The 27,309-nt window shown below is 26.5% G+C and overlaps 1 protein-coding gene across 2 annotated transcripts; it reads left to right on the forward strand.

Annotated features, from left to right (window-relative positions):
• On the forward strand, positions 1 to 26,505 carry Faa (fumarylacetoacetase). Of its 2 annotated transcripts, XM_067280028.1 has the most exons (13): positions 1 to 82; positions 179 to 279; positions 1,417 to 1,527; positions 2,525 to 2,646; positions 6,658 to 6,707; positions 9,625 to 9,715; positions 15,156 to 15,253; positions 17,512 to 17,664; positions 18,361 to 18,567; positions 20,934 to 20,980; positions 23,365 to 23,466; positions 23,531 to 23,648; positions 26,283 to 26,505. In XM_067280028.1, exons 2-13 carry the CDS (start codon positions 199 to 201, stop codon positions 26,357 to 26,359), a joined length of 1,257 nt encoding a protein of 418 aa, XP_067136129.1. In that variant the 5' UTR covers positions 1 to 82; positions 179 to 198; the 3' UTR covers positions 26,360 to 26,505. The 2 variants fall into 2 exon arrangements, with proteins under 2 accessions (XP_067136129.1, XP_067136127.1); XM_067280026.1 differs by lacking the exon at positions 1 to 82 and having other exon boundaries at positions 90 to 279.
• Positions 26,506 to 27,309: the final 804 nt, after the last annotated feature.

Raw genomic sequence — 27,309 nt, forward strand, 5'->3', positions numbered from 1 at the left:
TAAGACCTAAAAGTTCGCGGAGCAAATAGCAGAACGACTCCTTCCTAACCTTCAAGTCACATGTGAATTACCTGTTGCATAGGTTTGTGATATTTTTTCTTGCCGATTTAGTCTACACTCAGATTTTCAACAGCGACGATTTCTTATAGAATTCATAAAACAATTATCAATTTTTCAGGTTTATAATTACTTTTTACCATGTCTTTTATCGAAGTATCCGCTGATAGTCATTTTCCAATTCAAAATTTACCTTATGGCGTTTTCTCTACCGCTGGTAACGTGAGTATCTTCGTTAATTTGAATAAAATTGTTTATAGCTAGCGTATTTTTTATCTGTCGCTTGAGTGTATATACTGTATTATAGCGCATCGCGTCGTTTCGTATGAATGTTCTGTAGACATCGATGCAAATTATGTATCTGCAGCTTTGATTTCAATTGAAAGATTTGTGTTAAAGGTATAAATGTATATGTAAATGTCTATTTACAATATATTGCTATGTTTAACAAAAATAAAACGGATAGATCAGTAGAATTGCAGCACGCGATGCGACGCGACACTGGCTCGTTGTCGCATAGGATAGCATTTATACCTAATTATTAGTGCATTTCTGTGATTTTTATATTTGGTGGTATAAAATATTTTTTATCTACTGATTTGCACATTAAGGCTTTTTTTATATTGGATTTCTTATTTAAATATGTACAACTAAAGAATAATGAAAGGCAAAACACTAAAAAAGTTTCATCTTTGATTATATTTTATATTTTTAATAAATGTTAATATAAGCTGACTTATTAACCGACTTGCATGTATATATAATTCATATTAATGATTATAAATATATAAATTTGTTAAAGATAGAGAAATGTTTATAAGAGAGTATTAAACTTTATAGTATTCATTTTAATTATTTTTTAAGGGGTTAATTTATTACACACTTATTATATATTTAAAAATTAATTTAAATTTATAGAAAATCTGGAGTAATTCATTTAAAATTTAATAAGTTCATAGTTCATAAAAAGTTTACTCTATAGTTCAGATGTCAAGGATGATGATAATATTTGCTTATATTACAAAATTTATTCTTAAAATTTATATATTTATTAACTGCAAAAATGATTATGTATATAGATAATTATGTTAACATAAAATGTTAATTATAATAATTTTTTATTTGAAATCTTTTATAGTAAAAAGATTTGGTTAATGTTACCTATAGTAGTGAACATGGCAGCTCGTCTCTGAAACAGTGGGGATGCACGTTCTAACCTATTCTAATAAGTTACCATAATTATTGCCAACAAAATTATTAGAATAGGTTAGGTTAGAACGTGCATCCCCACTGTTTCAGAGACGAGCTGCCATGTTCGCTACCATAGGTAATGTTAATCAAAAATTTTTATTTTTGAAGGAACAACCAAGACCTGGAGTTGCTATTGGAGAACAAATTCTTGATTTATCAGTTATAAAACATCTTATCAATGGACCTATAATGAAAGACAAGCAACATGTGTTCTGTGAAGTAAGATTCAATGATAAAGTTTATCTAACAGATTATGTATAAAGTCAGTTAAATATGTTACACTATAAAAGTAAATTAATTTAACAAACAATAAATAATTATGAATATTAAAATATTTATATATATAATATTTTTATGATTTTATGTTACAGAATATTTAAAATTTCTGAATAATAACAGAATCATTCTGATATTTTAAAAATGTATAGGCATAGTTCTTTGATTTTTTTCAAAGAACTATGAAAGAAAAATCCATACAGTTTTAAGATATTTTGTAATATTTAAATATCTTTTTTTTTATTTTAAATTTAAATTTTACAAATTAAAATTTTATAATGTTACACAATATACATTCTTGTTACTTAATATTTATTTTTCAATACTTCAAAATCAAGATTTTCACCTTGTATTAAGCTATATTTGTTCATGCAGTTTAAATTTCAAAATTTATCTACAAAGTTGATTTATACTTTGTAAATAATTTATTCTTTTCCTATTGTTTATTTTTTAGAATTAAAAAATTATATTTTACTAGATTAAAGTATAATTAAATTTTTTAAGATTTTAAAACAATTATTATTTTTATTTAAGAATATAATATAAAATGATAATTGAGAGGCTGAGTGGAAAAATGGTATATTCCACATTAGGAAGTTTTTGAGAAAAAGGAGGATTTGTGTTTTAATTCACCAGCATTTTTGTGTGTATTATTTTATTAATGTGGATGGATAATCTGTAGGGCATGTAACTGAACCATGAAAGTTTCTTAGAAGATGGATTGATGATGCAAAAATCCCAATTTGATAGTAATTCATTTTTTCTAGTTTTATGGGATATGCTGTTTTCTGCTCAACCCCTCAGTTTAAATAAAAAAGTAATATGCTATCATTTCATTATCACATTTCTTGATAAAGAGACAAATAAATAAATAAATGAAATATAATAGAAAATATATGTTATAAAAATAAGCAATGTGATGTTTCTTCAAAAATTTTAGACCACACTAAATTCTTTTATGGCACTGGGAAAAGAAGCTTGGATAGAAACAAGAGCTACTTTACAAAAACTTTTATCTTCAAATGAGCCAACTTTGAGAGATGATCAAAAACTGAGATCAAAGTAAATTATAATATCTTAACCTTAACATAATTAAATTATTAAATTTTGGAAATAAATAAATTAAATTTTTATTTATTTTTATAAGTGTAAGAATTAACAGGCTTTTTTAATGATATTTCTCAAACAGTAACATTGTATGAATTATATGTATATTTGTTATACTTATTTTTACGATGTTTTTTTTCAAATGAAGAATTTTGTAAAACAGGACATGACATTATTTAGAGGTTTTTGAGGATTATAATACATTATTAATTATTTTACTTCATTATTACATTTTTAATTGTAGTTCCCAGTTCAAGTTTCCAAACTGATAACTAGCTTTTGCAATATCACAATGAATTTGCTTTTTTGATTGATACTTTTTCATCATAGAAAGTGAGCAATTGTTGAGCAAAGTGGCCAAATAAACTTTCATGTTGGTTTACATAGAGATTTTGTATATAGAAAGTAGACAGCTGATTGGCTGCACCATATTTCATCCAGTCTTCCATTTATTTGTTGTTAAACATTGAGTTTTTCAACAATTGAAAAACATTTTTTCTAATAATATATAATAATTTTTATAATATATAAGACTGATGTTAGTTTATATGATTTTATAATGTGTAAAATTAATTTAATATATATAGGTTCTGTTCAAACTATTCCATTTAGCAACAGTAGTAACAAAATTAGTAAATTATTATTATTTATGCTTTTATGTTTAATCATGTAGCTAATATTTTTTTATTAATTTTTTTACCTAAGATGATAAATATGATATATTACCCTTTAGAATATATCCTATCTAAGATTATATCGAGCTCTTCTGATATTCTTGGTTTTTGCGACAAAGTTGTGTAGTTTGGTCGCTTTCTTTTTTTTCCTTAAGCAAATGTCGGTAGCAGAAGATTGCATCCAAAATGCCTCGTTTTGCTTTGGTACTCCCATCAAAATCTGGATCATTCGCTACAATTTGATTAACGATTTTGGTTATTGTTACCAAACTTTTCCTAAGGAAATCTGTAGCAAGTTCTTTGGGTTTTTCATCTTCAGAATCTCTATTTTCCAGTTCTACATGAATTGCTTGTTTTGCCAGTTCTTGAAGGTCATCGTTGGTAAGGCTCTTACCACAACCTGCAGTAACTCCCCAATATTCTGCTCATCTACATCTCCTGTATCGATTAAGTTGACAATTTTGTCAACCTAACAATACAGTGATAGGCTCTTCTCAGTGAGAATTCTTGGATACCTCCAGTCATAAATGCATGAACAGAGTGTGGAAGAAGTTATCAGTTAATTCTTGCCAAGCAAAGTTGATATTTCCTATGGCATCCATGATGTTATATTTTTTCCAAAATTGAACAAAACAAACATAGATTTAAGAAAAGTATGGCACTAAGAAGAATTGCCACCTTTTGCTAATGGTTCCTGTTTGGGAATAATTGTATATATACAATTATTCCCAAACAGGAACCATTAGCAAAAGGTGGCAATTCTTCTTAGTGCCATACTTTTCTTAAATCTATGTTTGTTTTGTTCAATTTTGGAAAAAATATAACATCATGGATGCCATAGGAAATATCAACTTTGCTTGGCAAGAATTAACTGATAACTTCTTCCACACTCTGTTCATGCATTTATGACTGGAGGTATCCAAGAATTCTCACTGAGAAGAGCCTATCACTGTATTGTTAGGTTGACAAAATTGTCAACTTAATCGATACAGGAGATGTAGATGAGCAGAATATTGGGGAGTTACTGCAGGTTGTGGTAAGAGCCTTACCAACGATGACCTTCAAGAACTGGCAAAACAAGCAATTCATGTAGAACTGGAAAATAGAGATTCTGAAGATGAAAAACCCAAAGAACTTGCTACAGATTTCCTTAGGAAAAGTTTGGTAACAATAACCAAAATCGTTAATCAAATTGTAGCGAATGATCCAGATTTTGATGGGAGTACCAAAGCAAAACGAGGCATTTTGGATGCAATCTTCTGCTACCGACATTTGCTTAAGGAAAAAAAAGAAAGCGACCAAACTACACAACTTTGTCGCAAAAACCAAGAATATCAGAAGAGCCAAGACCTTCATCACAAAAATGAACTTTACATTTGTGTGCATATGTTTGTGTTGTTTATCATATATTATTATGCAAATTAATATAAAAATAACTTAAAATTAAAGTAAAATCTGTTTATTTTTGGTTGTGTGTATCCCTATTTACTCTATGTTAAAATGACCTCATTTAACACTGTTTCGTTTAGTGCTTTGTCATCTAGGAACGCATCCCCGCATTAAGCGGGGTCTTACTGTATATTCATGTTTTTCAAGATTGGGATGAGGTGTTGGGTAGTGAAGGTGACAAATGGTTTTTGATGTCTAAGGGTTATGAAATATAAAAACTTAAAACATCCAGAACTTGCCTGTTGTGTGTGATTGTGTGCTCTATTGTATCCACTGATTCCAACATCATCTCGCAGTCAAATCAGAATGGTCCAGAAAGCAGAAAATTTGGCAAAATGGACTTCATGCTCCCTTCAGCCAAATGATGTGGTGTTTCTCAAATTCTATCAGCTGTGTTTACTGTATTTATTTGTATTGTACAGGAATGCATGGCATTTGAAGCACCTGAAAAACAAACAGCTTCAATATTTTCTTGTTAGAGTTTACAAATAGACATTTCTAATTATTATCAGATTGATTATTATTTCAAATCTTTGTTTGTAGTATCAATCTTGTACATTTCTTAATATTAAAATATAATTTGCATGTGATATGTTATAATACAATGAAAATCATAGAATCAACCAAATTATGTTTTATAGATGAGTTTTTAAAAACCTCTAATTTGAGTGCCTTTGAAGGGTTTATGAATTTTTTGCTTAAGTAGTAGTAATTGGATTGGATTTTATATTTAAGGATCTGTAATGAGAAAATTGTAAACTAGCAATGTCACACAACTTTTTTTAATTTAATGACTCTACCATTATCTGAAAATATTAAAATATTTCTGCACACAATACTTGGGAATACTTGGGAATGTACACAATACTTGGGAATAAAAACACTGCGTGTTTTTATTCCCAAGTATTGTGTACATTCCTATTGGCTCGTAATTGTATTTATAGCAGTTACTAAGATGATTTGTTTTAATTTATTAACTGGATTTAGATTTTATATTACATTTATGTTTATACAAAAATATATAAACATAAATGAAATATAAAATGCAAAAAATATGCATTAATATAAACAAAATATAAAATTTTTAGTATAATTAATATAACTTTTTTAATTATCATATTCAAAATGTATTATTCATATTCATATGTAATTATCATATTCATAATGTAACAACATTGCAGTTTTTAGATATTTAGAATTATATTTTTTAATATGCTCTTAGCATTTTAAAAGGTGTTTTAAAATATTGTAATATTTTTTCGAACAATTTTTGCAATCTGAATTTTAAATGTATTTGATTTATTTTTTTTTTAATTTTGGATCTAAGGATTCTTCAAATAATAAAATGCTTAAGAAATAATTTAAGTGATAAATAAGAAAATACTATTAATTTATGGTTTCTTTTGAATAATTTTGACAAAGCATTATTGAGAAATATATGAATAACAAATCAGCAGTTATTATATTAATTTATAACTTCATAAAAGTTATATTGTCATGTTCTAAGTAAAAGATTGATTGGATGTTTTTGTTTTTTAGATTTTTGTTTTTTATCATTAACTTTGAATTAATAATTATACATATACTATTTACTGGGATTTGTTCTGATGGATAGGATTTGAAAAAAAGTATTTGGCTGAGTTACTTCTAAAACTTAAGAGAATCTGAAATGAAATTAAATTTAGATCCTTTACAGTGATAAAAATCATTTAGTTTCATATATGAAGTACTTAACATTTTCATTTTAAGTTGTTTGAGAAATTTTTCATTTGAAAGCCTGATAATATAAAATTAAATATAAAAATTTATTTTGAAAACTTTATTTATATGCTTAATTTTTCAGAGCCTTTGTTTATCAAAGTGAAGCAAAAATGCATTTACCTGCTTTTATAGGTGAGTTTAAAATATATATATATAAAAAAATGGACATGTTTGTGCCTATATTTCACTCTGCAGCCAAAACTACACATCACACATGAATGGTGTTTGTGTGTGGTAGTAGCCCCAAGTCTCCCATTGTGCACTCTGGTGGTTGCGTCTTGATAGCTATAAGGGTGTGGGAGATACGGGGGTTGAAAGTGGTTGACTTTGAAAATGTGTGACACTTCAATGAGAATGTTCCAATTTTTTCTAGAAAGTTCCAGAATTTTCTGGAATATCATAGAATTCTCACACATTCTCTGTCCTCACTCTCATTCTTCATCCCTACAACTTACTCCTCTCTCATTTCTTTTTAAATTAATTTTACATTATAGTACATTCCGATAGCAGATTAACTGACGCAACCATCATAGTGCATGCAGAACCTAGAGGTGAAATTTGGTACACAGTTAGGGTACGCAATGAGAATGAACACTGAACACTAAGAAGGGATTTTTCGAAATTCCCCCGCAGGGGAGAGGGGGAGGATTAAGTCTTAACCTGAAGAACGACTTCTACTGTATTATTTTAGATGAGATTTTTTGTTTTTAACTTCATTTAGTCTTCATTGAGTACTTAGGTGTATTAAATTGATAACATTTCAGACATTGTTATAAATATTTTTATATATTTTGATTTTTTAACCAAATGTTCGAACCGTTTTAAATTCGAATTTGTTATTGCATATTGGTTCAATTATAGAACGATTGTAAAAGTTCCAGAAAATTTATCAAATTAAAAACAGTTTGTTTGATTCTTAGCAATTCTCATCATTCTCTGTGGTAGGTGTTATATAACAATTACTATGGTTGTTGAAATATTGAATGTAAATAGGGTTTGCTTGCAAAATCCGCACGAACGAAGTTGCGGGTAACAGCTAGTAATTAAATATTTTATTAAAAGTCTATGTTAACTAAAAAGTAGAACATTTTGTAAAACATAACAATATTTATGTTTTAATAATTATAAAATATAAACACTGAACAATTCTTAAAAATAAAATATTATTTTTAAAGTAGCAAAGAGTGTTAATTTCTAAACTTTTTCAAGACTTTTTACTTGTAATATTATTCCATCTTAATGCTGTTTCCATCACAACAGACTATTAAAAAAATAATTAGAATTATGCAAGAGAATTACACAAATCAATTATTCAAACTGTTTTCATTTGAATTTTAGCAGAGTGAATACTAATATTAATGAATTACATAGTTCATTAATACTAGATGAACAAGAAATAACAGTTTTTATTTAATATTCAGTTATTATGCTATTGATGATTTAAATAAAATTGAAACCAGTTGTTCATTTTGTGTTTCACCTGAAATATCTGTTGTTTTCATAACATTTTTATCTCTAGATTTATAGAGAAAAAGAACATTAAACGTATTTTAGAGATTAAATATATTATTTTGCTAAAGTCAGTTCTTTTTGATAACTTTTCATATCTGTTAATTGATAAATTCAATATTGTTAGTGTCATAAAATATAGAAATTAAAACCAATTACAATTACAAACCAATACTTCTCTTGGGTTTTGATTTGTTCAATCAGTTATTAATAATCTGTTAATTGATTTTGTTTTCTTGCTGTTATTTAGCTTTTACAAATATTTATTTAATAAGATATCAAATTATTTTAAAAAATAATTGAATAACTTGACCATTTATATTATTTAATCAGATGTAGAATTAACATTAAAAATTCAGAATTTTTTCATTTATTTGGAATTGTAAAGATTATAGATCTTTTTTATTATTGAACAGGTCCATATTTTCTAAGAAACCAACATATATATATATAAATTTCAAGAAAAGCTTTCAAGAAAGCTTTATTAAACTTTAAAATTCTTTTGAAGCATTTTTAATTTTATTTCCAATAATATTTTATCATTAAAAAACATTCTATAATAAAAATATTCATTAAAATAGCTTTATTAAATGTTTTTATTTAGAAATTTAAAGTACCTAAAATGAATGATTTTTTAAACTGGCATTATTGATATTATATTAATATACTATAACAAAATATCAGACAACCAATTTCCAGAATATAAATTAAAGTGTTAAGTAGCAAAAAGTGTAAAAATAGAACATCAGGATGATTATATCATCCACGTATTGTTTATATAAAATGATGTTGGGGAGGTAACAAGGAAGGATCTTGGATTCTAGTTGGCGGCACGATATACAAACAAAGAAGAGGGGTGCCGACAGGGAGCCCTGTATCAGGGGACTTATGTGAAATGGTTGTACGACAACTAAAATCCATGATCCTTCCTTGGAACATCAGGATATTGAATTTTAAGAATATAAATCATTTTGTTTCATCTAAGCTCTAAAAACTTTCATAAATTGGATAAAAACAGATTAAATATTCAAAAACTTTAGTTTAAAATTTATATGCTTCTGGAATAAAATGTGAAAAGCAGTTAAGATATTCAAATAGTCCTTATATGAGAAAATAAATTCATATGTATCTTTTCTTATTTATTGTGTTGATTTTTATTTAAATTTTGTTATTTTATACACACTTTTCACTGTTGAATATTGATAGTTCAGCTAGCCACTAGTAAATTTAATGAAATAAGCAACACATCTTTAACATTGGGTAAGGTTGGAGAAGGTGGCTCATTAACTGAGTTTAAAATAGTACCATTTCTCAAAATTTACACACTGTTAAATGTGTATTGCTTATTTTACAAATATATATTTTTTTATTTAATCAAGATAATATACTTTTTAAATTCAAAGTAACATTAATTTAACTAAATTTTTGTTTATATTATAAATATTTGTAATTATTGATAATACAATTATTAAAAATAATACATTTATCCACACATATTTCAATCTATTCATGCATATATATTTGTTTTTCTATATGAAAGGTGATTATACTGATTTTTATTCTTCTCTTGAACATGCAACTAATGTTGGTACAATGTTTAGAGGAAAAGAAAATGCTTTAATGCCTAATTGGTAAGTACTAAAATTAAATGTATTCAAAAATACAGATGATGCTCGATTTTAGTTTTTCACTCAGAAAATGAATGGATTTTAAAATTTGCAAATTACAGTCAAACCTGTTTTTATGCGGTGGATAGGGACCACATAAAAAAATCGCACGAAACTTCATGAGTGACTATAAAAAAAGTTTTTGCAACACAATTTAAAAAATATTTTTTTTATGTGGTGAATAGGGACCACATAAAAAAAGTCTCACATAGAAAATAACTCATTTTAAAATTGTAGTCCTAGTTTCTAAGGAAATTATCTTCCTCTTCGCTTTGTTTTCACTCTTATTCATTTTCAGGGATTATGTCTAAACATAAAATAAAAATCCTAAAATTTTATATTTAAATAGAAAAAATAATACAGTACATTTACCTTCAATTTACGCTTTGAAATGAATCTTATCTTAATGGTCCAGGAATGTGAAAGCACTTTGAAGGTTTAATTAACGTAATTAAAACGCACGTAAAATTTATTGACAACAGACGATAGACAAGACGATGCAGTCAAGTGCTATCGTCTGTTTTACATATTTTTGTCCAGGTGGTGTTTTGTTGACTAAAAAAATAAATTATTTCATTTTTCGCATATTCATGCAATAATATTACTATAATAAGTTCATTTATGCTACAATAAGTTTATCTAGCTATAATAAGTCAACGTGAGACATGACAAAACGCATGAGACTAGTCGCCAACTATACCGCACAAATAAAAAATCGCACAAAAAATAAGCGCACAAATAAAAAATTGCATTAAAAAAATTGCACAAAAAAAGACCGCATAAAAACAGGTTTGACTGTATATTTTTGATGAGATATACAATAAGATATAGTTTTTTCCCCATCATGAATGCAAATTTATGTTATTGTAATTTTGAAGATGTGGAGTGTGATAAAGTTTGCAAAATCTTTCTATATCACAATGGATAATGACGACATTATCCATTATGATATAGAAAGATTTTGCAAACTTGTAGCAACCATCCTGTTAATCAAAAATTGTATGCTCTTTTTTAAATTTTGGCAAAATAAGATAAAACAACAAAAAATTTTAAAATACAATATAAATATCTATTCATATTTGTGCTTACTTTTAAATGAATTATTTTTGATCTTTCTTTTTTATTTTGCTTTATTATTAATTTCATATAAAATAACACTAAACTTCAATAGGAATTCGTTTTTGACTGTTTCATTAATGATGACCTTAGAAAGATCAAACATTCTGGTGAGAATACTGATTCCTACTGAAGTTTAAAGTTAGTGTTATTTTATGTTTAAACTTTCAGTTTTCAGGAAGTACTAATATTAATTTGACAATAAATTTAAACAAAAATAATTAAAAAGACAATAATACATATGTGTAAGTATATGTCATTAAGTATATAAATCTTATAGATGATACAGCTTGAACCTCATGCCAAATATCACATAAAAAGAAAGTAAAAACACACTGAGTTTGGTATTAACAGTTTTTATTTCTACTAACACTTTCAATGAACTTATGTTCATCATCCTCAGGTGAACGAAATATAAAAATAGAACACTCTGTTCTATTTTTATATTTCGAGAAAATTATATTAAGAAAATGTTTGTTTAATAAACAAACATTTTCAGCCACATTCAAAAGCCTGCATCAGGTTTCTGAATGTGCTGAAAATGTTGGTTTATTAAACAGTTACTGCTAGAAAGTGTGAGAAAGGTGAGAATTTTCTTTATTATATGATAGTTCCAGCTTACAGATTCAATAAGTTAGAAACACTACAAATAATTAGTAGAAATCATTATTTTCTTGTTCATCATTAAGCAGTCCATATACACATGTGTGTAGATAAGGTTGATGATGAATATTGCTACTAATCATAATATAAACAGTGATAAGTTGGGAATATTTCAACATGTATAGGTTATTTGAGATCTTTAGTTGTCATAACTGAAAACAATATGAAATATATTGTTTATAGAATTAGCAGGCATGTTACAGAATACTTTTCATATAGCTTTTTTTACATGCTCTGATGTCGTTAACAAAGATATTGAGGAGTTATTTGTTTCTTGATAATTTGCTTATCTTCCTTTTTTATCAAAGAAAATTTCACCAAATAATATGTATCATCCATATACCAGTATAAAGTTTATTATTGAATTAAATTGTAGACAAAGAAAAATTATTGAAAATATGAAGTTATGTATTATGAAGAACCATTTTGTTGGAAAAGTTTGCATTATTTATGTAATTTAAACTTAAATATGTTCAATTTTTTTGTTTGATATTTTATATGGAATATAAATGAAGGCTTTTGGAGAGCTTTTATTTTGTTTCTTTTTCATTTACCGTTCATTGTCTTGCAGTTTCTAATTTTGAAGTTTTTTCTATGAATACTTACTGGTATTTAATGTAACATGAACTGTACATAATAAACATAATTAGAAAATATAAAATATCTTTAAGTAATTTTAAGTAAGAAAACAATGCTAAAAATAAATTTTCATCCAACATATTTTCTAAGTCATAATGCAGTGAGTAAAACAAAAGTCAGTAACTTATTGGAAAATATAAAATAACAATTTCATGAAGTAGACTAATTTTGAATTGCCTATTTTGTGAAATAGCAAAAAACTCTGCCTAATTCACAAAACGAGCAACATTCTTGGAGTGGGACATAACATATATACAAATATTTCAAAATATAGAATATTTTATATTCTATAAAAAATTTTAAAAATTTATTCAATTTCTGTATTCTGTAATTGAATTAGACTAACTTAGTTCCATTTTTGACAAAGATCACATTACTTAAAAAATTATTTTTTTCTAGAAATTTGAAATATCTTAATCTGTTCAATCATAAATTATCTTGTATTCTTCTTACTTGTTTTCTACTATTATCATTAATAAATTAAGCCAATTTTAATTTACCAATGTTTACCAGGTGTGCCAGTTAATAATGCAGATTTTTTAATCACAGAAAACACAATAATTTCAAAAGAAACATCAAAAGTGCCTTATTCAAAGTAATGTCCATTTCCCCCAACTTTCAGGTAATTTATGGATACCATCCCAATAGAACTTTGAATGGTTTGCCTCAAAGCAAAAAGAGACCCATGTTTTTATTTCTTCGTATGTTTTAAATGCTGCTCAGAAAGTGCATGTGCCATCAATCAGAACAAGTGGAAATCAGAAGAAGCAAGGTTTGATGAGCATGGTGGGTGGGTTAATACTTTCCAGGCAAGATCTTTTAATGTGTCTTTAACTCGTTCCAAAGTGTGTGATGGTGCACTATCATAAAGCAAAATTACTTTGCTGTGTCTTCTGGCCCATTCTGAATTACGATCCAAATGTGATTCAAATTGATTATTTGTTGTTGGTAATGATCAGTATCAATGGTTTCACCTAGTTTTAAAAGCTCATAATACACCACACCTTCCTGATCCCACCAAACGCAAAATATTGTATTCTTTCTGAAGTGATTTGGCCTTGCAATATCTTGAGATGGGGCACGTTTACCATAAGCTTCACGAAGTATATGATAACTTTTAGCAGCCTTTCTCTTCAAACTAAAGCAATGAATTAAAACTTCCCACGAATATCTTTTTTCATGGCAAACTTCAACATATTTAAGCGTAAAAATATCTATGATGTTAACATTTTCAGAAAATTTGACATATAAAGTTGTCAAGCTTGTTGTCAATTCAACAAAATGGCATACATATCAAATCAGATATATATCAACATATCTGTAATGCCAGCTATTGAACAAAATCTGCATTATTAACTGGTACACCTGGTACATACCGTATATTTCCGCAGATAAGACGACTTTCAGATAAGACGAGGTATAAATTTTCGTCAAAGTTTTATAGTTTTAACATATATCTGTCCTATAAGACTACTCCCAAACTATCAATGGCCTATGAATTTAGTTTAGATCAGCGATCATCATCTGGATAATAATACTGTATAGCGTATTCGAAATTGTCCTATTTGTAATTTTTCGAATGAACAAATTTTATTTCTGCCTTGCTATTGTTGCAAACATTCGCACTGATTCTGGCATTCGGGTAATGACCTTCACTATTCACAAAAACGTCATATGGGTTATTCTATTTTGTGGACATGCCCTACTCTCTACTAGTAAATAATTACAGTTTGTTCGTTTTTTTATAATAGTTTCAATTTATATAAATTTCAATCTAATTTTTTTATATCAGTCCTATAAGATGACCCTGGATTTTGGGGCCTTTTTTTTTTTTATTCAACTATCATCTTATCTGTGGAAATATACGGTATGTATTAATACATGTAAAATCAACAAGTTCAGATATTTAATGTCCAAACAGTAATCAAATTCTAATTATTGGTGGTACTGTCCTATTTCTAGTGTTTATAAATTAATTTCTGTTTGAAGTAAAATTAACCTAGTTAAAATGTTTATAATTTGGTGAGTAGTTTTCTATATAGTTTTATTTTAGGCACTTTACTAAGTCTGCAAGTTTTATTAAATTGAAATTTTGAAACAATTGCAATGATTATTTTATTTACCAATATTATTGGATGGAAGAGAGATGATTTGGTCTTATTTCAAAATCATTTGTATAAAGGAAAATTATATTTAATTCAGACTTGTTGCTTGGGAAAATTGCAGCATATACTCATTTGTAATCATCCTCAACTTCTTGTTAAATGTCTATAAAACCATATTAATGAGTGGCTTTGTAAGCAGAAAAGAATTGGAAAAAAAATCTAGCATCCTTAAACTTATGAATTTGCATCATTCTATATTCTAGCCTAATATTATATTCTCTAAGCCAGCATTTCCCAAAGTGGGCTCCATGGAGCCCTAAGACTCCTCAACTGAAATTCTAGGGCTCTATAAATCTTTTAAAACATTTTTAAAGTAAATGAATCAAATGCATTATTTGTTTATTTTATAAATATTTTTAGCAAGCAGTTATTTATTTGAGTCAGCAGTACACTTCAGCATGGTAGATGCTATTTGTCCTTATCACACATCATTCGTACAACTAACATTTCATTGAATGATAAAAATAAAATGTTTATAATTGTTTATTAATAAATAATTACAAACAATTATATGTATTTTAATCATTTAATGAAGTAATAATAAAAAATAAAACATTTAAAGCCTCATTCTTCCTCTGTCAATTGTACAAATTTATAGCAAAGGATGCCAAAAAGTTCAGGGCTCCGCAATAAAATTTTCCCTGCTTAAGGAGTCCACTTTACCAAGAAGTTTGAGAAATGCTGCACTAAGCCACTTCATCTTTTATTTTAATAGTATACAAGACAAAATTAATTCTTTATAAACATTTTTCAAAGTGCTCTTTTTTTCTGTAATAATTATTTAATCATGAAATAACTTTTTATATTTTCAATCAATTTAGGAAATATTTACCAGTTGGATACCATGGGCGAGCTTCTTCAGTTGTTGTTTCAGGAACCTCAATTCACAGACCACATGGACAGACAAGAGCTGATGATAGTAAGTTTTTTGCTTAATTAGTCATTATTTAATTGATTAAATTTCTCTTGAACAAAAATAAAGTTTTTAAATTAATTATTAAGTTTATAAGCAGAAAAACAAATGCTTTTAATGGGTTTAAGGAAATTGGTAAAATTAATAATAAATAACACTAATTTAACAAAATTCAATGTTCTATTGCTTTCAAGTTTTAACATTCATCTTCAGGAACTCAATTGAAAAGATGTTCTTTTTTAGTAGAATTCTTGGAGATGATGATTAGAGCACATTCAATTTTATTAAATTAACAAAAATTAACACTAATTTTAATATTTTATTGAAAACATTTTTTCAGTAAAAACAAAGGTATGACTAGGAGTCATTTTAAGTTTTTAAAATGTAGCTTTAACTAATCTTATTTAGTTTTCATATGAAAATTTGTGAAATGAGCTTGATGATTATGTAACTAAATCTTACACCAAAATTATAGATAATGAAATTATAAATTAATTATCATTATTTGTATATTAAATGAAGCTCAAATGATTTTATTTTGAATTACATAAGAGATCCATTTAATATATATATATATTAAATGGATCTCTTATGTTATATATATATATATATATAATATTATTATAGTGATAATTACACTGTATATTGAATTAATTTTAAATTCAGAAAATATTGAATTCTTCAATAATATATTGATATTTGCACATATCTAATTTGTGAAAATTAACATTTTAAATGTGCTATAGAATATTATCAAGCTGTATTTCTTTCTGATATGTGTAATGTTAAAGATTAAGTGAGTAAATAGAGAAAAAATAAATAAAATCAAAAAATTTTTTTTTGAAAATTTAACATAGAAATAATGAAAGTTTTAAATAAGTTTACAAGATGGCATGTTTTATAATCTATATAAGAGACTGATGACTACTTCTAAAGGTTACTAAACTTATTTAATTATGAAAATTGTTTTTGGCTCTTTTTGAGCCTTCATCAATCCACAAAATTCTTACAAGAAATGCTTTAGAACAGTATTTTGAACATTTTTATTTTAAAACATTGATCAAACACTGTTATTAAACCAAATAATTTAAAATTTTTAGTATTTTTACTTTACAAATGTTGAAAAATGTTAATTGAACATATATTTACACTATAATTTTTTACAAAACAATTACTAATTTGCATTAATAAAGGATTTTTTAAAATTATATATAAATAAATGTTTAATATTTTACTGCTTCTTCATGAATTTTAGCTACTTTTTAGTTTCTTAATTACCTTATTAAAATTTATTTTTTCAATATAGGTTCCCAACACTCATGTATTTCTTTTGTAACTTATGCATGTTTAACAATATTATATATTTAAACCTACTCTAAAACCCTTAATGAAACATTTGATCTAACTTACTGTAATTTAGTTACCTTAAGAAGCAAACATTGGTCTCCCTCACATAATGATGCCAAGTTTTGTAGAATTTAAAGTTTTATATTTTATTCTATCATTAGAAAAAATTTCCCTTTCCATTTCCCTTTGCGTAACATTGCGCACCAGAGAAGGCAATGGGGAACCACTCTGGTTGTAACTTCCCCAGGATACACCTTGGCATCTTAACTAACCACTTATTAACCAGCGCCAGGTGCTCGCCGATGTCAGGATTTCTGATATGGCATGCAAAGAGAGAAAAAAATTCAGGTCAAACATTTTTAATCAAAATCTAAAATAGTTGAAATACATTAAGAGCAAATACTTCACAAAACTGGATGATGAAACAACACATTTACCTTACATTTATCTGGTCCAGCAACTTTGTTTCTTTTTAGAAATAATGTGCATCTGATTGGAGGTTTTGAATTTTGAAATACATTGTGTTCTTTAGACTTTTCCAATGTTGAATAATACCTCAGGAAGGTCTTAGGAGAACATTGAAAATGTTTGTTTTACATAGAAATAAAGTTGCTAGAATAGGTAAAGGTACTGCAGTTATTAATATTTTTATTTCAAATATATAAGTTTATTCAAGAGGAAATAATACACACCTTTTTGAAAATATATCAAAATGAAAATGTTGAAAATCCCTGTAAAAAATGTAAAATAATTTAATTTTAGTACTGTGAAAAATTAAATTTCTAATTAATTTACAATAGCTTCAAATTTGTCTTATAATTTTATACTTATATTGGATATTTATTTAAATTTTAGAATTTTTTTTTTACTATTCAATACATTTATTAAATATTTAACAATGAATTATCTCTCATTAGATAAACCACCTGAATTTGGATTATCAAGACTTATGGATTTTGAATTAGAAATGGCATTTTTTATTGGACTACCATCAAAATTAGGACAACCTGTATCAATTGATAGAGCTCACGATTATATATTTGGAATGGTTCTTATGAATGATTGGAGCGGTAAGAATTTATTTAAAGTTTATTTTAATTATTAAGAATTAATTTTTCAATGTAGTGTTTTTCAAACATTTAATATTTAAATATTACATATGTAAACATCAAAAATTTGAATATCATTTTTGAAAGTAATTTTTGTAGAATTTAAGTTTATTCTTGTTTGAAAGAATTTAAAACTATGCAGCATTTGAAGATGAAGTGACTTTGCTTTGAAATAAGGAACAAAAATTACTTTAGTAAAAAAAGGAGAATTTTTATGATTTAATAAAGTTATTGATATTTTTCTGCCACATCCATTTTTAATGTGTATTTACAAATGAGCGAATATTATAAAATTTCAAGTTATACTTAGGAAATTTAATGAACTATTGATATATAACGTCATGTTAATTGAGAAATCTCTATTCTAAAGTATAAATCAAGTTATGGTGATTAATTACTATGCGTAAGTTAATTTCTTTTGTAATTTTTATATTATTTTTTTAACTATTATGGTATGATAACTTTTTAGAGTGTAATGACCATGACTAATAATAAATTTTCATTCTTTGAATTAATTTCCTTTCTTGCCATAAAATTTAAAAAAATATAAAATGATCAGAAAATGAACTTTACATATAGATATTCGTAAATTAGCAAATTTAAAAATAATAAAATCTTAATTTTTATAAATTAACAAATGAAAGTTTTATTTTATAGCTCGAGATATTCAGAAATGGGAGTATGTTCCTCTTGGACCATTTTTATCTAAGAGTCTTGGTACAACAATCAGTCCATGGATTGTCACATTTGAAGCTTTAGAACCATTTCTCTGCCCAAATACCATTCAGGATCCTAAACCTTTTCCATATCTTTTCCACAATGATCCATTTAATTTTGATATAAAATTGGAAATTATGATCAAACGTAATTAAATTTTTATAAAAATTTATAATTTTAATAATGTTTTAATATAAATGTTTAGATTAGTTACAAATACAACTGTTACAACTTACTTAATACAACTATTGGCATGACGTCCAATCTAAGTATTTCGATTAGTTACAATACAAATATTCATAATCTTAAACATAAGTAATAATGTATTCCATATTTAGTTACATATAATTCATACATTACTTGTTTAGATTGATTTTATTATATATACATACTTATATGCAAATCAATAAATCCAAAAGTTATAATCAAATTACAATACCAAATACTGAAGAATTTTTTTTCTGGATTATTTTTATTATTTATAACTAGAACAGATTTGAATTTTATTCTGGCTGATTTTGGTAGACTTTTCTAAATAATTAATTAATTAAATTAATTTTAATAAAAATACAAGTTAGTAGTATTTGAAAGCTGAATTATATTCTGAATTAATTAAATTACAGTTGAAAAATAATCTTAAATAACTGGCAATTTTTGATTCTTTGTGTAAGTTTTAACACCAAACATTTTGAGAAATTTTGAGAAATAGTTTTTACTTCATAATTTCAAGAACTGATGCAAAACTATATATTATTTCTTAAAATTAACATATTTTATAAAAAATGATATTGTTTGTATTTCATCAAAAGTCAATTTTCAATTACAGTAGAGAGCCGTTTATCCGAATCAATTGGGGACTGGGGTTGCTTGGATAAGTGATTTGTTCGGATAACTGATTATGTATGAAAAAATATTTTAACCTATCCAATGTTGAAATTTTTCTCCATTGCATGTCGCTTCGTGTTGAATTTTCGTCGATTTTAAGCCTAACGAAAATTTTTATAATAATAATCGAGGCTATTGTATCGTTAAAAATTATTTTTTTATTTTGTACAAACAAAATAAATATATTAAAGAATATAAAAACATAAAAATTATACTTTAGAAGTAAATCTAGTACCAAAAAAGTTCGATTCAGCATGACACAGTCCGACTGGAAAGCGTTCGGATAACCGGGGTTCGGATAACTGGGGTTCGGATAAACAACTCTCTACTGTACTTTCTGTTGAGATGAATGCTCCTCAGTCTCTTCCTACAGCACATTGCTGTACACATTTGGCACCTTTTTTCTTAATAATGGTCATCAAAAGTGTCGTGTGCAGTTTTGACTGTACCTTTTTGTAGACTTTGTTGTCTGGAGAGAGAGACTTTTTTTTTTTTTTGGACATTAGAGAATCTGTTTGTTAATGTTAAATGCAGCATCTTTTTTTCTTCCAACATAACTTAACACTTAATAAATAACCATATATTTAAGAAGCAATAAAAGTAAAATGAAATACACAGTTCTCTTCTTACAGGTATTTGTATAAAATTACCAATTTCGAAAGCTATTTCAGTAAAATTGGATTTTAAAATGTTATATCAAATCAGCAAGGTTTCTTACGAATCTCTAAGAGAATTTTTAAAAAATGATAATTAAAATATGTTTCATAAATTATTTTCACATAACTGACTATACACAAATTGAAAATAAGATATTTAATTATGCACTTTTGCTTCAAACACTCAAACTTCCTCAGAATGTTTAGAATGAACAATGGAATTCAATTATACATAGAACAGTTTTAAATTTCAAATTAAAAAATATTTGAGAAAGAATCCTCTAATTTTCTGCAGCTCTGAAGAAAGAAAATTTGTTATTCTACAAATGTAAACTTTGTTTTTAAATCCTATAATTCAAAAAAATATCAAACAGCTATTGAGTAACATTACAAATAAGTATATTGGTGTTGAAACTTCTTGGAACTAAGTATGTTTCATAAATTAGATTAGATGAATTTTTCTATTCACTGTAAGCTAGAACTTCTATATATTATTACAAGACGCCTTTATGTGTTTTGTAATAATATATAGTTTTGTAATAATAGACGAACTTTGCGGAACAACAGAAACTTGAGCTTCCTCAGAATGTTCAAGCAAAAGTGCTCAATTAAATATTTAATTTTGAGTTTTTGCATTGTCAATTATACAAAAATAACTTGGGAAACATACTTAGCCCTAACAAGTTTCAACACGTATACATTTATTGATAATCAAAATATTTTACATAAAAATTATCATTTTTAAAAGCATCTCTGAAAAAGTAATAAAAGATTTTTAGTGATCTTTTTTTTAGCTTTTTTTTTTAGAAATTTCATCTTCTATACATAATTTACATTTTTTATTTTCTGATATTGACCCTAAAAGATTAACACATGAATATATAAGATAAAATTAAAAATTTATAAGTTAAGATATTTAAAATTTATATATATTAATATATATAATTTATAATTTCAAATGAATATTTACAGCTGAAAATTCCAATCAAGGTACTATAGTGTCAAAATCAAATTTCAAGGTAACATATTTTAAATGTTTTATAATTAATGTAAGATTTGCTACAAATTTAATAATGATTTTGATTTATTGTTACAATAAATTATCATAAAATATTGAATTTATATTTGGAAATTGTTATAAAATGACAGCTTCAATCAGATAATTCCAAAAATCTTTTAATTTATAATAAATATCATTTTCAAAGTGATACATTTCAAACTACAGCTTTTCATATTTATTTTTTATCATTTCATTTAAAATTTATTAGATTATTAGGTTAATGTTACCTATGGTTCCAAGATGGCGGCTCGTCTCTGATTCTAGCAAATAGAAGAAGAGAAACAGTGGGACGCACTTTCTAACCTAACCTAACCTATTCTAATAAATTACCATAATTATTATCAACGAAATTATTAGAATAGGTTAGGTTAGGTTACAATGTGCATCCCCACTGTTTCCTTGCTGGAATCAAACGAGCAACCATCTTGGAACCATAGGTAACATTAACTGATTATTATAGAATTTATTTGTAATGTGAAATCATTTGCAGTACATTATATGAACTAATAGAAAAATTAATAACACTTTTTTTTGAATTTTCATTCTGATTCTACATAAAAATACATATGAAGATTTAACTGTCAATTGTAAAAAAGTAATTTTGTAATACCACAATAAATGCTATACTTAAAAATGTGATCAAATGAACATTCAGACATATTTTATATTTATATAAAAATCACATAATAAGTAAATGCAATCTACTTTTCCATTCAATATAATTCATTTTTGTAATTTCATAAAAATCAGAACAATTTCTGTTACTAAATATAGCTGGAATTTAATTAGATTTTAATGTTAAATTAAGAATATTCAATAAACATTAAATGATTTATTACTTTTAGTATTAAAATATCATTTTCCATATACAATTGTCATCATATTTTTGGCAAATAGTTTTATATTTAAAATTTCACATAAATAATGACACATTTTAAAATTTAATAATCATACATAAGTTAATGATAAGTTAATTTTAAATATAAAACTATTATCATTAACTTATCATGAAATACAACTAAACAGTGAATAATATGTCCTTGCTTTTTCTCCACCCTTGTAATGATGGGTGGCTTTGCAATCTGTGTGCAGTGTCTTGGTAGACTTATTAGCCATTGTTTTGTTATAGATAGGCATCTTAGGGACATTTGTTTTCTCTACATTCTCTTCAGTTTGCTTATCAGTCTGGTAAATCATGTGGGACTGCTTTACACAGTTTAGTTTTCCAAATTGAGAAAGACCTGGATGTGAAGGAAATTGTGCTTGTTTTGATATTGAAGGCATACCTATTTTTGAAACTATTAAATACACTGCAATTGAGCGTAGCATCAGTCCTGCTTTTGTTTTCTGGATTGACTTTATACTTTGTTATTGTAGTGTAGTGATCTCCCTTTTAGGAATTTTCCTGAGAGAATTTGTCATGCAAGATTGCCATCAAGGTGGTGTTCTCTGTAAAAGTTTAAGAGGTCTAAATATTTCAATATGATAAAACAATGAGTTGAATTTCATGTATAAAAGCATTAAATCATAAAATATTAGTAACAACTGTTTTACAAAATAGCAGACTAACAGTTTGAAGAATAGTTTTCAAATCACCAATAATAATAATTTTGAACAAAAGAACAAATTAATGTTTTGTGATATGATGTTTTTAGACACTAAATTCATTTCATTATTTTATCATATTTAAATATATTTGAGTTCTTGAACTTTTAACACCTTAAATTTGTTTATTGATGATGGAATTGGGTGTAAAAAGAAAAGATACAAAAAAGTTCTGTAATATAAGCATTATTATATTTAATACTCTTGTACAATGTTCCCTCTAAGCTGCGTGGCTGCACAGCCGTGCACTGCTCAAATTGTTGCTGCGCACGAGATTTAATACGAATTAAGTAATTTAGTAATCATTAAAATATGTTATTAATTATAACAAAGTTGATGATGATCCTAAAAAAGTGATTCAATTTTTTGTACAAGTCTATAAGAGAACAGAATGAAGAAATGTGAAGAAAACAAGAGAGGGATATTCTTGCTACATTGATTATTGAATAAGATCTTGTATAGATAAATTGTTTGATTAGGTTGCTATATGATTTACTATAGTCTGTGTGTGAATGATATGAGAGCTGAAATCTAATCCTATGAGTCCAAATCTAGTTGGACCCATAAATAAGATAAATGTGATTGGGCCAACATAATTCTCATCTTAATAACTCAATCATTCAAATTTAATATAGTTAATAAATTTTTTAAGGATGATAGATGAATATTATTAAATCATAGTTAAATAATTCTTTAAATTTGTTATCACAATATTCTTATTATTAATACCAATTTTAGTATATGTATTGGACAATGAAACAACAATTGGCACATCATACAATAACAGGATGTAATCTTAACACAGGAGATTTAATGGCATCAGGCACAATTAGTGGCCCAGTAAGTAAAACATTTCTCAATTAAAATTATAATTCAAATCTTTAATTAATGAGATTTTGTTTAGACTCCTGATTCATATGGCTCACTGTTAGAACTGACTTGGCGAGGTAGCAAACCCATTACTTTGGCAGATGGACAAACTAGAACTTTTCTTAAAGATGGAGATGAAGTTATCATAACAGGTAGAAATTTTAGATTTATTCTCTCAGATATAAGTAAAGAAAGAATTTTCAAAATTTATAATTTTATTAACAGTCATTGCAAATGCATTGGGAATATTTTATTTGAATCAAGAACATTTTAATTTTTAAATATTTTAAGTATTTCCAATATTTTGTTAAAAAACAAATTACTTTGAGTAACAATTCTTAAATCAGTTGTTGAATTCAACAGAAGAGCACTGACACTAGAAAAAGAAATTTTCAAGGAATCCAACATTTTATTTTTCATAAACAGTTTTGACAAAACTATGTCTCATCTTTAAAATCGCACTGCTGTCAACAACTGTACACCTTAGAGGTATGAACGAGTACAGGTACATGTCAGGAGTTGTAATTTGGCACAGAGTATTTGGTGCCCAAATCATATGCACATAAAATAAACCAGACTTGTAGGTAGTCAGGGGACTGAGAATCAGGTCAAAATAAAATACAAAATGCTGAGACTGTTTCTACAAACGGGTGCGAGTGCAAGATGCACAATTTGCGCATGCATTGCTTGAGCTTTCTGAGACATGCTCTCATCCAAAGAATGGCTTTGCCGTTTTACTTGTTTCAGGATATTAGCTCCCATCATCAGATTCTACTGTTGTACTGTGTCCTGTGTGATACCATTAATATCATAAGGAATAGTTGTATAATTTATCTGCTACTAATTTACAATTGTCTGTTAAAATGAACATATAAAATGATCTGAAAATATAAAATTACATTTAAAGAAAGGATTAAGCTTTCAATTTAAAAACATTATTATTATGTAATATTTCTGAAATTATGAATAAAAAACCACGATATAAAATATGTTGCTTGATATTTTGAACTATGGTTAACAATCAACCATAAATTATACTATAATGACTAATGATAGTGGACAATTGATCCATAGTGTATAAAGTATTTTGAACTTATCATTAGACATTACAAAGGAGCTATATAGTAAACTCAAGAACATATTAAGAATAAATTAACATGAAAAATCAACTTACTTATTATTTTAATGTTATTAAGCTTATGCCAAATGATCAAATGAAAAGGTTACTCAGGAATTGACAGCATCACAAATTAGACTCAGTGACATTGTGAACCATGCTATTCATTGCTAGAAACATTTAAAACTATAAATAAATAAAAGTACTCACCAAAGGCTGAAATTATATATATATATTTATTTTGTTGTGTAAACAGAAGAATCATAACATCCAGACTTAAAGATTTTGCAGAATTCCTTTTCTAGACATTCAAGCACAATACGGATCTTTTCTCAGATAACTTTATTTAGTACAACTCTTTTTTTTTTTATTACACACGGATTCCAAAAAGTGTTATTTAATAAAAAGTTAAATACAGTCAAACTTGTTTTTATGCGGGGGATAGGGACCGCATTAAAAAAAACGCATTAAAAAAATCTCACGAAACTTCACGAATGGCTGTAAATAATAGTTTTCGCAACACAATTAAAAAATATTTTTTTTATGTGGTCAACAGGGACCGCATAAAAAAAGTCTCACAGAAAATAACTCAAAACCATACGAAATAGAATTTATTGACAACAGATGTCAGCACTTGACTGCATCGTCTGGTCTATCGTCTGTTTTACATATTTTTGTCCAGGTGGTGTTTTGTTGACTTAAAAAGTAAATTATTTCATTTTTCGCATATTCATGCAATAATATTACTATAATAAGTGCATTTATGCTATAATAAGTTTACTTAGCTATAATAAGTCAATGTAAGACATGACGAATCGCACGAGACTAGTCGCCAACTATACCGCACAAATTAAAAATTCGCATTAAAAAAATCGCACAAATAAAAAGAGCGCATAAAAACAGGTTTGACTGTATTAATAACCTTTATAGGTGCAGATGATTTGGAATATTCTCACATAAACCATTACCATAATTTTGATAACTTTTCTTCTTTAAAATTTTCCACTATAAAAAATTTTGTAGTGCAAGTGTCGTAACAATTGGAAATGCCTTAATTAAAATAATAATAATGAGCTGAAATCAAGACTTTAGAGAAAACTTACTTAAACTCTCAAAGAAGGAACTGTACAATTTGTATAACTTTGTAATTAAAATTCAGAAGAAAGATGTACAGTAACTACTAAATAATAGACAAAATTTAAGAATTTGTAATAAAATAATTATTGATGTAAATTTTTGATTTATTGTTTGTAAAATGTATATTTTTTTAATAATTGTAATTATTTAGCCCCCAGAGTAACAGGACTTCCACCCTTTGTACTAATAAAGATTAATAATAATAAAAATAGTGAACTGACACTACAGATTGGGAATTAATGACATGCAACATGTCAGTTGGACAGCACCAACTCACAGCAACATCAAATTCATCCTGCTACTTTTTGCAATACTCCTTTTCGATTGATCATGTTTGTTTTTTATTTACCAAAAAAAATTAAAATATACTTGAATTATTTGTTTTAAATATATCATAAAAAATTAAGTTTAGAGAAAAATCTTTTCACTCAAAGAACATTTATTACTTCATAAATGGCTTATCATTACAGTATATTAATTTTAGATTTATTTATTTTAAGGATATATTTCATATTTGTGTTTCTTTTTCCAGGCTATTGCCAAGCCAATAATTTTAGAATTGGATTTGGTTCTTGCAGTGGAAAACTTCTTCCAGCTGTACAATTGTAAATTACAGAATATCTAAAAATTTCTGAATTTATTTAAGAAGCTTGTGCAATATTTACAGCATAATCATTCCTTATGATTGATTTAGATATATATTTTTTTAATGTGTTTTTATTTTTTAAAGAAAATAAAGAAATATTTTATAGTTATTTTTCTCTTTTCATGAAAAATTCTAACTGATAATATATCCACTGATGTTTTTCAGAGACTAGTTCAGTATTTTCTTTCTCAATATCCAAAATTAACAAATTTTTTTATATGTTGGAGAATGGATAATTCTGAAAACCTACTATACAGGCAAACTTGCAATTCTTAGTGTTGATTGTAAATTTATGTTTTTGAAGACAATGTATTAAAGGTGTTATTTTATCTCAACATGGAGAATTTTTAGCTTGGACTGATGGGTTAACAATTGCTTCCAAAGGCAGACTCTCAATCTGAAAGACAGAAGATAGGCAACTATGAAATTATAAAACTTAAAAGAACTGGCAATAAAATCCATCTTAAAAACAAAGCATTGATAAATATATCTCACTAACCTTATGAAGCTTTGCAAAATTTTAACTTATCACAAACGTTTTCGGTCCCCTATTCTAATTCTACATCCGAAATGGAAATTAGAATGGAAAGATTTTCTTACTAGAATTCCACCTGAAGAAGGTCCTAAGGGGACAGAAAACGTTCGTGATAAGTTAAAATTTTGCAAAGCTTCATAAGGTTAGTGAGATATATTTGAACTGGCAATATTTAGAGAAGGGAAAACCATTAGCCACTGGACTTCTCCTACAATTGTTATTTGTAACTGATCTATGTTTGTGTGGCTTTGTTTTATTGCATGAGTTAAGTTTAGATCAGGGGTCGCCAAACTTTTTTGATCATCGACCCTCTACAACTTTTCGGAATCTCACATCGACCCCTACCAAAAAGTTTGTTACAAGCAAAAAAAACAAAAG

Source organism: Centruroides vittatus, unplaced genomic scaffold (genome assembly GCF_030686945.1).
Source record: "Centruroides vittatus isolate TY-2023 unplaced genomic scaffold, ASM3068694v2 contig_880, whole genome shotgun sequence".
NCBI classification, from domain to species: Eukaryota; Metazoa; Arthropoda; class Arachnida; order Scorpiones; family Buthidae; genus Centruroides; species Centruroides vittatus.